The 14,599-nt window shown below is 43.2% G+C and overlaps 1 protein-coding gene across 1 annotated transcript in view; it reads right to left on the minus strand.

Moving 5' to 3' along the window:
• Window positions 1–3,293: 3,293 nt before the first annotated feature.
• crhr1 (corticotropin releasing hormone receptor 1) overlaps window positions 3,294–14,599 on the minus strand; it is a 116,301-nt gene continuing 104,995 nt past the window's right edge. The window contains exons 11-15 of the mRNA XM_031567438.2: window positions 13,482–13,554; window positions 12,858–12,943; window positions 9,281–9,416; window positions 8,090–8,131; window positions 3,294–4,058 (exon numbers count right to left, since the gene is read on the minus strand). Of these exons, the coding sequence (XP_031423298.1) occupies window positions 3,918–4,058; window positions 8,090–8,131; window positions 9,281–9,416; window positions 12,858–12,943; window positions 13,482–13,554 (478 nt within the window). The 3' untranslated portion in view covers window positions 3,294–3,917. The remainder of the gene's footprint in view (window positions 4,059–8,089; window positions 8,132–9,280; window positions 9,417–12,857; window positions 12,944–13,481; window positions 13,555–14,599) is intronic.

Below are 14,599 nucleotides of genomic sequence, written 5' to 3' on the forward strand. Positions count from 1 at the left end.
ATCTCACTAAACAAGAAAGGTGAAAAAAGTAAAGGTTTTGAATCTTCATCTATGAGCGTGTGTGAATCATCTCTCCATTTTATCGTTACTAAAGTTTATGCTCTATGACACTGTCCTCAGCGAAGTCTGTGTGTAAAAATTTGTTTTTTAACGTCTTGTCCTAATAAAAGCAGATATGACTTTGCTGCAGTCACATGTAATTAGGGGAAAGTGTGTATGTGGAGGGTTATTAGTAATAGTGTGGGTGTGTATGTGTGTGTTGGGGCTGATGGGGCGGGCGGGGGCGGGGGGGGGGGTAGCTAAAGCATCCCTTTCAGGCATCCTTGTCTCTCCCATCTCCCACGTGGCTGAGAGGCAATGTGAGTGTGTGTGTGTGTGTGTGTCTGTGTGTGTTTGTGTTTGTGTGTTTGTGTTTGTGTGTTTGTGTGTGTGTGTGTGTGTGTGGGGAGGCGGGGGGGGGGGGGCTGTGTGTGCAGCACCACCTTCTGCTCTAGTAATTGGGAACGTTAGCCTCCTCTGGGCCTCATGTGACTGAACAGCAGGATGACATTGTTAAACTGGGGTGACACTGGCACGACACTGGGGAAGATTTGTTTCTCTCTCTCTCTTTCTCTTTCTCTCTCTCTCTCTCTCTCTCTAGCTCTCCCTCTCATCTTTCACTCTTTTTGGGTTTCCCTCTATCTCAGACAAGGACTTGCTTCCTGAACTTCAAAGGGGACTGCGTATGGTAATTGGGGAGTGCAGGGTCACACCTCTGTCGTTTGATTTCCCCCCCAGGGAGAGTGAAATGAAACGGGGAGAAATGTGAAAAGAGAGGGGAAGGGAGGTAGAGAGGGGGTCTTGGGAGGTCATGAGACAGAGAGCAGAAGATATGGAAAGGTAAATAAAGAGTCCTTCAGTTCTCTCTCTCTCTCTCTCTCTCTCTATCTCGCTCTCTCACACACACACACACACACACACACACACACACACACACACACACTGAATTTGTTCCGATGTTGACTAAAGTTACTCTCACAAAGAGAAAGATAACGTGGAATCTTTGACCAGCTGATCTCAGTATTGTGCTACTACCATCAGTCTTAAAGAAGTGCACACACACACACACACACACACATAGCAGACTAGAAGCTCAGCACTAGCAGTCCTACCTATTGAACAATGATGCATATTGCCATTGATATATATGAACAGCATCACCAAAGCTTATGGGTGGACTTGAATGAGTATAGAAACATATTTACAATGACAAAAGAATACCAGTCTCTCAAATCCACTCATGTTTCCATTAAACTTCATCTAAAAGGTGAGGAATACTGAGACCTCTTTTGCTCAACCCCAACGTTTTACACTTCAACTGCTATTATGCACAGCATAGATATATGAAGCATATTCATCAGAATAAGTCCAAATTAATGGGGGGCAGGTCAGCTGTTCCTCACAGATAACCTACAGAATGCTTCATCAATAGCATTTTAAGTGTTTGCTGATAAATAAAGATATATATCATATACAATACCAATTATATATTACATCTGTAATATAAGGGGCATAACAAGAGTTTGACCTATATTTCTAATCTATAATCTACTGGAATATGGGCTAATTTATGGAAAATGTTTCCTTAATAGGCCCAGGTGGGTCTTCAATGTGGAATATAAAGACTGATAGCCATAGGTTAGTCAAAGCTCACTTTCATACAGCTTTTAGAAAGACTGTATCCTTTATGAAAACTAATCATATACTTAAGGGCACTAACAGAGCTACAAACACTTGGCTGACGACCAGCGTAATGTTCGAGGCAAAGGGTTTCACACGGATGCATTACATCATCTAAGATCACTCTTCCACCCTGTCTTTCAGAAACAGGTGTGATGATCGAGATAATCGTTTCTAACTACACAGCTTGGCGTATCAGTGGCTATGGGTGGTATGTCTGTGAACCCTTGGAAAACCATGACAGAACATCCAGCTGCATTTATGGAGATCTGAAAGTAAGTCCTCACTGGGGGTCTCTCCTGACTATTGTTTTAAGTACATAGTGTGCCCTGGCAGTGCTGGTATTGTTTGAAGGCTGGAATTAATAAGACTAATCATGATTAAAAAATACAGAGTGCCAGAATGAGTGTGACAACTATCTGAATACATTCAACTGCCTGGTTTGCCTCTGGTGCTATAGAGCCCCCGCCCCCCCCCCCCCCCCCCACACACACACACGACCCGCTTTCTCTCTTATAGTCTGGGCTCAAAAAGCATCGTCACTATGCAATGTGTTTGTGTTCTATGTGTTTGTGTTCTATGTGCCAGGGGTTCCTAAGAGGCCTTGGTGGATAACTGAAGAGGTTCTTCCCCTCCACTTATGACATCAGGATACCAGTAAGGATGAGGCAAGGACCCCCAGCAGGTCAAAATATAAAAAGAGTGACAAACAAGGCAACCTGTAAGTAGTCTGAGGTTTGATACACCATTTTCAGAGCCCGATTTCCCTTAGAGGTGGGTGTAGCCCTGGGGAAAGTGGAAGATATTTATCAACACTTCATTCAGGGACTTTATAACACATCCATAAGCACATAAAATAAATGTTTATGAACATTATTTGCTTATATTAATACATAGTAGAGATACCTTCATGTCAAAACTATGCAATTTAAATCAAATGCGTATTCATTTCTTTTGAATACTACCATAAGCAGTTAATACACATACACACAAAATGACTACTCTTTATACATGTTGTTCAGTGCTTATGGATGTGATATGAAGACCCTAGATGCAGTCTCTCTGATGGCAAGATGTCACACCTGTACAGAGAGTTCACCTCATGTAAGTTACAATGTTGGATAGCGACATCCTTGGGTTATCATTATTTCACAAAAAAAAACGGCTTTGTGATGTCAAATCAGATTTATAACACTTAACCAAGAACATACTGTTCAGTCCGGAGGAGAACACATGTACAGTACTTCAAAGACACATCTATGAAAAGTACTGAGTGAAGGGAGAGGATGAAGGGCAGTAGCCTGCACCGACCAGAAAGAAAAGTCCAGGATAAACAGTTTGCAGTTCTGTTTGATGAGTCTTTACACCCTCCAGTTTGGCTTCTGCAAACTCTGACCCCCATAGCCCCCATAGCCAGGCACTAATTCAGCATCAAATGCGAGCATGTTGGGTTTGTGTGTTTTATCACTATGGATGTCTTTGTACTCCTTTTGGGCATCCTTTTCTCTTATTCACAGACCTTGTCATTTTGAGGTCCCCCTGTCCCCCTGTCCCCCCCCCCCCCCCCCCCCCGGGCGAAAGCTGTGTTCCAGCTCCTTCTGTGGCCAGAGGGGGGGGGGATCATTAAGGAACTGAAACAGACCAGAGGAAATCGAACTTTTGATTGTTGCCAGTTGACAGAATCCTTGCCAACATCCCCGGAGAGCTAACAGTTAGCTTGGAACCGGTCATTTCTTTGGCTCCTGCAATCTGGGTTTTGGGGTCGGCCAAACCCTCCCATTCTTTCAGCCTCAAGACGGGAGATGAAATAGATATTTCCTGACCCTTCTGCTGTTAAACAAAAGTGTTTTGCTCTTGAGATGGCAACACAATACGTATTTTGTCTCTGTGTGTACTGCATCTCTAGTCTGCTGTTCTCCTGTATTGGTTGCTGACTGTAAAATCTTTTACCCTGTATGGTTCGTTTTTCGTTTTTTGTTTTTCTGGTGTCTCAGCAGCTTAGCGGGAGGGAGCGACAACATGGCATGACGCGACAACATGGCGCGACGTGACGAAGAGAGCCGGAGATGTACAGTGCAGGCTGTCAAGGAGGTGTGGTGCAATGGAACCTGAAAACCAGAAAGAATATGGCAGCCAGGCAGCCAGCCAGCCAGCCAGCCAGCCAGCCAGCCAGCCAGCCAGCCGAAGAGCCTCCCTCCTCACACGGCCGAGGACTGCTTGATGCTGTGGAAACTGACGCGGGTCGGCGAGGTCGGGATGGACATGGCACGTGCCACACGGGCACGGATTGAGTGCTTGTCCTGCCAACGGTGCCACCTCTTCCGAACAGCAGACCGAACCTGGGGAGGGGGAAAAGATATTTACAGAAAACATTTTTGTAGACTTTTGTAATGTCAACCTATGCCTTGTGTATTTTGACGTTAAATAAGATTATGGGTACAGAGTAGCATATAGCATGCCATATGCACCAAGCACCAAGCACTATGAAAACTATCTCCAATAGATCTCCAATAATAATGGCATGTATTTGGAAAGAATCTGTCAGGAAAAAGATGGCCCTACATACCATTTGCCAAGATTAGGAAAATAAATTATACTAGCAGAAAGACAAAAAAGCAGATGCTCTAATACTGTACAGATGTTTGTGATGGACAGCATATCATACTGGCTTAATTACAGCTTTACAGGACCTCTGCTGTATCAACTCAGAAACACCTGGGAGCTCTCCGTGTCCTGGCCATTGGAGGGAATTTCTGCCTTGTATTTCAGAGTTTGGATTAAATTATAACTTCAATCTGACCCTTTAAAACAAGCTGGGCCCAACAAGCACTTAGGCACTTAGGTTGGGAATAACTCTCTCACACAGAAACCACTTTTCTCAGCTGCCTGAACTGTCACGTTGAAATTCCAGCCCCTGTCCTTGGTTACAAGATCACGCAATATTGTTACACAATCTTAATTGCCTGCCTAGCTGACCAATCAGAGCACACTGTGCTCATCGGGAGGGGCAGTGTGGGGGTTGGGGGGATCTTAAAGACACGAGAGCTACAACAGAGTGTTTTAGACACATGGTGAATAGAGAGGTACAGTATAAGTATAATTTTACACAACATGGAAATATCTACAAAAAGAAATGGATGTGACTGAACTTCAGTTTGCTACATCTGGGAATTCTTTATTTAAGCAAAAGGATCTTTGTTTAAATTATGTGTGTGTCTGTGTGTGTGTGTGTGTGTGTGTGTGTGTGTGTGTGTGTGTATGTGTGTACGCGCACGCGCATACATGTGGATGTATTTGCGTGTGTATGAGTGAGACAGAGAGAGAAAGTCTGACAATATAGAGCAAGAAAGAGACACTACTGAGACTACTGAAGACAAGCTGGTTCCTTTGAAGCAACATTACACACACACACACACACACACACACACACACACACACACACACACACACACACAGAAGAACAAAGCATCACATTTTAAGTAATGCACAAATTCCTTTTTCTTCGTGCCAGACCCCAGAAGACACCAGCTCCATGTTCATTCATGATAAAACCCCCATTATGAATGCATTCAGCTCATGCTGGGCAAACACACAGCATACCCAAAACATTATGCTGATCAGCTCAACATTGTTGTCTGCTTCATATGCTAAGTGAGTAGAACTTTAATAATTACTCTTTCTGGCTTTCTGTCAACACTTTCTACCAGTACCCTGAAGAGGCATTGGTGTAAATGTCACATCAATTTAAAATGTAAAACCTACAGACTCCTTTTTCAGGGAGTCAAAGGTCGCTGGTACCCAGTTGCATGCTGGGAGTCTGGCGTGCTCTTTTCCTCCGAAGCGCAGGCGGCTTGAGGGTCCTCTAAGGTAACCAGGTGACAGCCTGTCAATTTGACCGCTCCGTACGGTTCACGTAATTAACATTTACTTTGCCGCCGGAATGTACTGGAATGCGTCATGGGAAAGGACATGGGGCACCAAGTTTATATTACCCACCCCAAATGAGTGGGCCATTAGTCTTTTCCAGTTCTCCACTTTTTTCATCATGTTCCTGTGTAGCAACCCTTTTACCGCTGAGGTTGATCATGTTAAGATTTTATTTTGCAGAGGGTTGGAGTGCTCCTTATCTGCTGAAGATAACATAACAGCATTTCCAAGAGCCTTGGCTTTTTAAAGGGAGTGATATAACTGGAAGCTGTGCCCAAGGCGAAGGGTGTGTGTGTGTGGGGGGGGTGTTGTGGAGGGGAGAGAGAGAGCATTCACTTAATCAGAGCCTGTCACTCACAGAGAGCATTTCAGCATATGAAAAAGCTCTTTCTTGCAGCAAATCAATCGAAGGAGTCCTCTGGGGGCAGTGGACTGTGGAGTGGAATTGGGTCGGATGTGAGCTCGATCTGAGCCGGATGTGTTCCTGAAGCAGACTGTATCTGAGGGTTTGCCTCTGAAAAAACCCACTGAAACCAGCTACTGCGCTTAACCTGTCTCCCTCTGACTTATTAAACCATTGGCATGAGAGAGGCTTGTTCATCTTCTTCAGGAGACAAGTAATATCACACTGCATAACAGAACACGACACATACAACCATGATTTCTCTCTTAGGAACATTCCAGCACTTAAGTGCTTAAGGTCTACAATGTAAGCTGTGTGAGATGAAGGAAACACATGTTAAATAAATCTTATAAACCTTCTGTCAGTCAAACTGCCATCTTTGAGCCCTGTGCACTGGGATGCCACACATCAACTCCAGTGTTTGACTCTGGGAACAGTGTGTGGCCTGTGAATATCTTATCTTATCCTCCATTTTACTCGCTGTAGTTTTAATATTACAGCAGTAGCGTATCTGCATGTGGAGTGGAGTCCTTCCTTACGCCCACTACCTTCACCGATAAAACCCCTCTCTTTCTCCTGCAGCAGATTTCTTTCGAGGACAATCAGGGTCATAAACCAGAATGTGTAGTGTGCACATTTTAGGGAATCAAAATCTGGTGAGTCCACACTCGTAAATCTGCCAGTCAACTTTACTGCTTGAATTGACACGTTGAGGGCTGCGTTTTCGAGTGGAAGTCAAAGGTTAATGGGTGGGTCATGTCCACAGGTCATGGCTCCTGAAATTGTGACGTGACATGGTGGAGAGGACTGGCTAATGTATGGAAGAGAACTTAAACATGTGTTTTATTCATTATTTATTCTAAACCACCTACTTTAGGGTTAATCTTTTTCCTAAATTTAATATGCATTTTTCCATGAAATATCTTGAAATCTATTTTTGAAAATGAAATAATGCCTGCAAACATTCTTGTTCTTTTTTACTGTTTCAGGATCCATATCATGTACTGAGGAGCTGAAATAGATTTAATACATGATTTGAATTTAATTCAAGTTCTAAAGAACCTGTGTGAAACTGCGAGACACACAATCACCATTTATCTCCAGAGTAACAATTTTACTCCCTGCTGTGCACTCCAAATGACTGACAAAATGATCTTCCAAAATGAATGTCGCTGGTGAAACAACTCACACCTGCCTTTAGCACTTTCAGGCAAATTCATTTTAGTCAGATAAAAAGCTCAACACTGAGGGTGTTCCGAGCATTCAAAGTAAATGATTATTATTAAAGTCAGTAACACAGGTTATAACAGGCTGGTGTTGACAACTGCCTTTATAAGAGATCTGTCCAACGGAATCCATGAACCAAAAAGCATGACAGGGTTGAAATGTAGGGCCAGCATTCTTTTTAGAAGATGCCCAGTTTTTTCCTTGTGGTTGTTCACTGTATGTGAATGGATTTAGTTATTGTACAGTATGGCACCTTATTGATGTATGTTTACCTAAATATCTATCTAAATAAATATCTGTTTGTCATGGAAAAACTGTGCTTTCGCCAACCAGCAGTGTGGCTACTGTCAAAGCTGACTGAAAAGTACTTTTCCTCTGTGAGAACAGAGGAGCATGTAACCCAGGCCAAATTTAGACCTTGCTCCAGTGAATATTTTATAGCGGTTGGCCATTTTAACTGCCTATTGACTACAGAATGGGCGTGTTGGGGTTGGGAGTAGTTCAGTGTGGTCTTATTGATTTTGCTGTCCAGCCTTGGCAATCTGCATGGCCTAATTTACCTGCGCTGCTTGGTTTGCAGGGGGGTGAGCCCTGCATATCACATTTAGGGCAGTTTTAGCCCTTCAGTGGACGAGGGGAGAGGACATGTTTCCAATATCCTTCGAGGGAGGAATTGAGGAAAGCTGCTGGTGGTGGCGGAGGGGTGATAACCAAAGGCAGAGAGAAAAACAGAGAGACAGAGAAAGAGAGAGAGAGAGTGAGAGAGTGTGTGTGAGTTTGTGTGAGTGTGATATAAAGGATGAAACTGCTTACCTCACTGTTCAGAAAGCAGTAAAACACAGAAACGAAAAAGCCCTGTGGGGGGGGGGGGGGGGGGGGGGGAGAGAGAGAGAGAGAGAGAGAGAGAGAGAGAGAGTTAGTTAACAATCTAAAGACATCACAGTTGTGATCACATGTACACATTAATGGGCACTCCATGAAGTCTGTGAAGTTTCTCTCTGGTAAGACTGCAGATCAGTGGGAGCTTGTCTGACAGCCGTCCCTCTCTTAAGCTTGTGATGTTTGATCTCACAGCTCTTTATCTCGCTAATGCTAATTCCCCATTTAAGACCACGTCTTTACGTGGGTACGAGGGTGGTGGGATGTGGTCTCAAGCAAACATGGTGAAATATCCCAAGTATGCAATGTGCCAAGTGCCAAGTGTGCCCAGTTACACAATACTTAAATTATTACTTTCAAAAATGTAGAGCAGTAAAGCTGAGAGGCATTTGGTAATGCATCCATGCCACTGGTCGACAGAATATAACATGCCTTCAAGGCATAATGCATAATTTTGAAAGCAACGTCATGACCAAAACTCGATGAACGAGGGGAACCGTGTAGCAAATTGGAAACAAATTGGAAATCCGAAGTTGTCTGTCTTTCTTCATTTCTCTTTTGTTCTTTTCTTTTCTTTGGACAACACCCTTTCACTAGCGGTAGCTGCTCTCTCGCAAAATTATCGACGCAGTAAATTCATTTCACGTCTGTTATAGATGGGGATGTGATTCAACTTGAGACTTTTCTTTGTGATAAGGAGTAAACGGCTTCATTTGAGGTGTAATAGCACAGGTCAGAGGTCACACTGTGCAGGTGTAGATCCTCAGAGGGGGCTTTTTAATGAGTATCACCAGGGGCAGGACCAGCATGCACCTCTCTTCTTCCCTTTCTCTAGAAAGACGACGGCGAGTGGGAGCCTGAACAAAAGGAGACCTAAAAAAGCTGATATGTGCTTAGTAGAAGGTCACAAAGAGCTTTGATTTCTTCAAAAAGTAACTCTGGATTTATTTATTTTTTATTATTAAATAATTTAGCTACTTGGCTACTAAAAACCATGTGTGCCTCCTAAAGGTTGCCGAAACTTTCCAAAAGCCCTTCCACCAGGCACCAAAGAAAAAAAAACGACACACTACTACCCCACCAGAGGAGAAATGGTTTAGCGATTAGCCGTTTCCATTGCGTTACCTGGAAGGACTCTAGGAAAGAGTTGAAGTAGATGAAGACGATCTGGGAGATCTCGTCTTCGCCCGGGTTGACAAAGAACAGCATGTAGGTGATGCCCAGGAGTGGCAGGAGAACCAGAGTGGCCTTCACAGCTTTCCTGTCAGGTGGGGGAGAGGGAGGAAGACACAGAGCATCTCACGAAGTTAAAGGACCTTAAACAGGAAGTGGGCTGAAGAAAGGAGGAGAGCTAGCTGGAGAGTTCTGCATCTGTGGGCTGTATACCCAACCTCAACATGCACAGACACAGTCACCACGATCCACTGACGATGACAGTAATGATGCCACAATAACAGTTATGATGGTAATGATAATGTTTGTAAAGATAACGAGTACTAATGTACTCTGATGCAGCCACTCTAACAAGGTAACTCTGGCAATGTAACAATAACAGAGTAACTCTGGCACTGTAACAATAAGAAAGTAACTCTGGCAATGTAACAATAACAGAGTAACTCTGGCACTGTAACAATAAGAAAGTAACTCTGGCAATGTAACAATAACAGAGTAACTCTGGCACTGTAACAATAAGAAAGTACTGGCAATGTAACAATAACAGAGTAACTCTTGTGTTGTATGACATTGTAACAATGACACTGTAGCGATGACAAAGCAGCAGTGAGACGGTGATGCCCCAGCTTAGAGCCTTGGCTTTGAGCCTTCTTGGTAGTGCATCTCACTCCCCATAGCAGCTTATTCATCGCAGATGACCACTGGTTCAGTAGGAAAACCACAGAAGGAACTCTAAATCTAAAACGAACTAATCTCACAATAGCATAACACAACGCCAACCGAAATACAACAACAGAACAAATAAAGAGTCTTGCATTTTCACAATTATGTGACCAGGACCATATAGTGCATTTTAAATCAACTGCATTTTAAATATCATATCAAACCTTAATTATATGGCACATTTCATACCAGGAGGTAATATAATGCGCTTCACAGAAGGAAATTGGGTGGGGGCAGTAATGTCTATATACGTCAATGAATATTCTCTCTCAAAAGTGAAATTATGACTTTGGCTTTGGCAAAGCCAACCAGTATTGCACAGTCAGCTGAACTACAAGCGACACACAGCTTACTGGTGTCATGGAAAGCTATGAGCAGTGCCAAAGTGAGACCTTATGCATACCACAAGATCACATTATGGAAAAAACACAAGCAACACACTCTGTCCATTTGCAGTTTCATCACCACACAGGTGTCCACCATCTGTGTGTGCCATGTTTTAGATCAACCCCCCGCCCCCAAACACACACACAAACAGACACAGGCACTCAAATACATACACACACACACACACACACACACACACACACACACACACACACACACACACACACACACACACACAAACAGACACAGGCACTCAAATACATACACACACCCACACACACACACACACACACACACACACACACACACACACACACACACACAAACAGACACAGGCACTCAAATACATACACACACACACACACACACACACACACACACACACACACACACACACACACACACACACACACACACACACACACACACGCACACACACACACACCCATAACCTCTTTGCCCTGGATAGTCAATGACCATGCCTAATTGAGCTGAAGTATTTATGTGTTAGTTGTTTGTCCCTTTATTGTGAAGGTATGCTACTGCACCATCTACTCATTTCCAGGTTAAAAACCCTGTGCAATTCTCCCATTGTGTTTTAAATGGTCCTAATTCTGTCATTATTCAGTTACATAAAGCTTTCATGAAAAATACATAAATGTGCTTTTCCTACATCTTTCATTTACGCTTCCCCGCTTTCCAGGAGCACAGTATTCACCTAGAACTATAAAAAACAAGAGGGTGCAGATTTGACAGGACTTTTTAAAATGATTCATTCCCTGTTCCTTGGTGCCAGTACCAATGGTTGCAGTTTTGTTAGGAGTCGGAACCTATCTAAATCAGAACTCATTGCTTATTTGCTGGATGTGTGCGGTCCTGTTGTGTGAATGCGTTAGTGTGCTTGTATGTCTAGTCTTCTGTGTGTATGTTTGTGTGTTTGTGTGAACAACGTAATATGTCTGTGTGTGTGTGTGTGTGTGTGTGTGTGTGTCTGCATGTGTGCATATATGTGTGCGCTTGCAAACACTGGTGCAGTCGTTCACACGCAACCATTCTTGACTCATTTAAAGGCGACCCTGTGGTCACAAAGACTCTGTCCTGTGGCCCCAAAAACTCTGTCCTGAGGACACAAAGACTCTTCTGGTGACTGCCCACTCACACCCAGCAGCAAAAGCACAAAGCTCACTGAGAAATGACTGTTTTTGATCATCGCCTTTCTGTGAAAATATTATTATAAAGATAGAAAGAATAATAAAGATATTATTATTATTAATATGTATTATTGTTATTGTTAAGATTAAAAAAATATTATACATTTTTTTAAAGTGTCTTTGAATAAAAGCTTCTGCTAAATACCTTGAGCTCAAACCAAAGTAGGTAGCCAGTAGAGTCTGGTCTTTCTGCTTTTTAGTCATCCATAAATCAGTGTGGGAAAATCTGGTGAATATGGAGATGGCGATGGGATGCGCATGCTGTGTGTATGCTATGCATTAGGGCTCCTTTCAGAAGCAGCTGTGGTGTTTTACACGTCCAGCCCACTTGCCATTTTTGTGCTATCGGTGCAGGAAATTAAAAAAAACAGAACGATTAGGTGGGAGGTAACGGCAGAGAGTAAACCATACATCAGTAAATGAGTCAGAGCAGTTGTGACTGCCATACCTCACTGATTGACTGTTGTGTTAATGCAATTACCACACATGACAGCACCTCAACGGCACGGGAAAGAGAGAGAGAGACAGAAAGAGAGAGAGAGAGAGACAGACAGACAGAGAGAAAAACAATCAGGACTGACAAATGATGCCATTACATTACACAGGAGGAGAATCTGATTATCAATTTCGAATTAGTGGCTGTGAATGATAAATTGAACGCATCCTGCCATTACGCTAGTTAAATAACATCATCAGAAAGTCACGCTTGCTGATCACATGACAACTGCCAGGAGCGGGGCGGGGGTGGGGGGTAATTAGGAGATTTAGCACTAGCATTAAAATGGCATTCTCAGGGGTAACGCATGGAAGTGTGCAGCAGATAGACACATCCCCTTAGGGTTATAGAAGTGCACACATACACACTGACACACACACATGCACAAGTGAACACGCAAACACACTGAAATGTCATGTTTAAATACTCTGGACTACATGCTGTGCACAAACATGCCTGGACATTTTTGAATTCAGGCAGCACTCTGTTAAGGCACATACAGATTTGAATACCTCTACTTGTTCACTATGAACATACGCAAACACAATGACATTACATCACATCACACACACACACACAAAAACACACACACAAACACACACACACACACACACACACACACCCACACACACACACACACACACACACACACACACACACACAGACAGACAGACAGAGAGAGAGAGACACACACACAGAAGCTCCTTCTCACCTGTACTGAATGGTCTCTGACGTAGTTGAGGCTCTGAGCTTGGTCATCAGGATTCTGACAATGTTGAAGAGGAAAATGAAGTTGATCTGGGGGAAAAAAGAACGACACACATCTCATGAAAGAGTAAATTCACACACACATACACACTCTCCGCCTGTGCCCCTCACACATTCATGTTAAGGGTCATTGGTACTGATTGCTAACGAGCTCACTTTTAGCTGTGATCACTTCATTTCATGACGGCCAGGATGAAGAATTACGGTGTCTGTTAAACTGTAACCATGGAGAATTATCACATGACATTTTTTCAAGCCCCTTCTCTTGTGTAAATGTGCTCATAACTATGCATATAGCTTCTTCAAAGGCAACTTGACCTTGATGAACAATGTATTGTTATGTCATTAGAAAAAGACATTTTCCTGCTAAAATGGCTCCTGTGTGTATATATTAGTGCATATACTGTATTGGGTCTCTCTCTTTCTCCCTCTCCCTCTTTTGCTCTCTCACACACATTGTGTGTGTGTGTGTGTGTGTGTGTGTGTGTGTGTGTGTGTGTGTGTGTGTGTGTGTGTGTGTGAGCTGTATGAGGACAATCATAAATGCATATCCAAGGCAGGACCCTACCAGCAGAACGAGGATCATGGGTCCCTGGTAGATATAGTCTGTGTAGATGCCTGCCCGCTTCCCAAACCAGCACCTGCAGTGTTGCACCAGAGAAACAAGCCAATCACACATCACCCTCACAAAACACACCACAAATAGCAGCCAATAGCATCACAACTCAAGATGATGGCGTGCCAAATGTAGAAACATTCCATAGGAGGTGGTTTTCATCAATCGTGGCCTTCATCTAATATTGTATTATTTAGATGGGCATTATTAATAAGGGCTATTATTGGGTATTATATAATAAAGGTATTATTAATGCATTTCAGTGGTATGCCACTTCACAGATGTTTGAAAACAAATAAACAACAAAAGAAAACAAATGGAAGAGCACTGGAGGTATTCTCTCTCTTTTTGTCAAAGCCACGTAGATTGAGAGCGAAAGAGTGAGAGTGAGAAAAAAGGAGAGGGAGAAGCAGAAGAGAAATGGAGGTGTCCCAGAGGGCAGAGTTACATTTGATTTGTTGATGCTTCAATATCAGGCTGAATAATGAATGCTGTCTGCAAGTGTGTGTGTGTGTGTGTGTGTGTGTGTGTGTGTGTGTGTGTGTGTTTGTGTGTGTGTGTTGTAGTATCTCTCTCTCTCTCTCAATTGCAATATCTTTCTCTCCTCCTCTTTTTCTCTCCCCTCTCCTTGTTGAAAGACAGGTCAGCCCTCAATGACTGAGGCTAAAGAGGCCTGTTGAAATGTCTCCAGGGTTCATTGGACTGGTCATTACGTACCAGAGCAATTGGCTGTGGCTAAAGTACAGGTCACGAAATTACAGGCAGGCCTTAACAAGGGTCTCTCTCCTGCTTGCACGCGCACACACACACACACGCACACACACACACACACACACACATACTCAGAGCCTACACACTAATCTGTCTGCTCTTCCTCTATCTATCTCACATATTTTCAATCTCCCTTTGTCACTTCCACTCCCTGTGGATAATAGATTTGTTTTCTTGCTTGTTTATGCTTTTTCACTTTTCACATGTGCGTCTCTGTATGTGAGTATCAGCATGTGTTTATGCCAGGATGTGTGTGTATGTGAGATATGTTAAGTCTGTTTTGTGTGTGTGGTATGTAG

Source organism: Clupea harengus, chromosome 1, assembly GCF_900700415.2.
Source record: "Clupea harengus chromosome 1, Ch_v2.0.2, whole genome shotgun sequence".
In the NCBI taxonomy this organism is placed as follows: Eukaryota; Metazoa; Chordata; class Actinopteri; order Clupeiformes; family Clupeidae; genus Clupea; species Clupea harengus.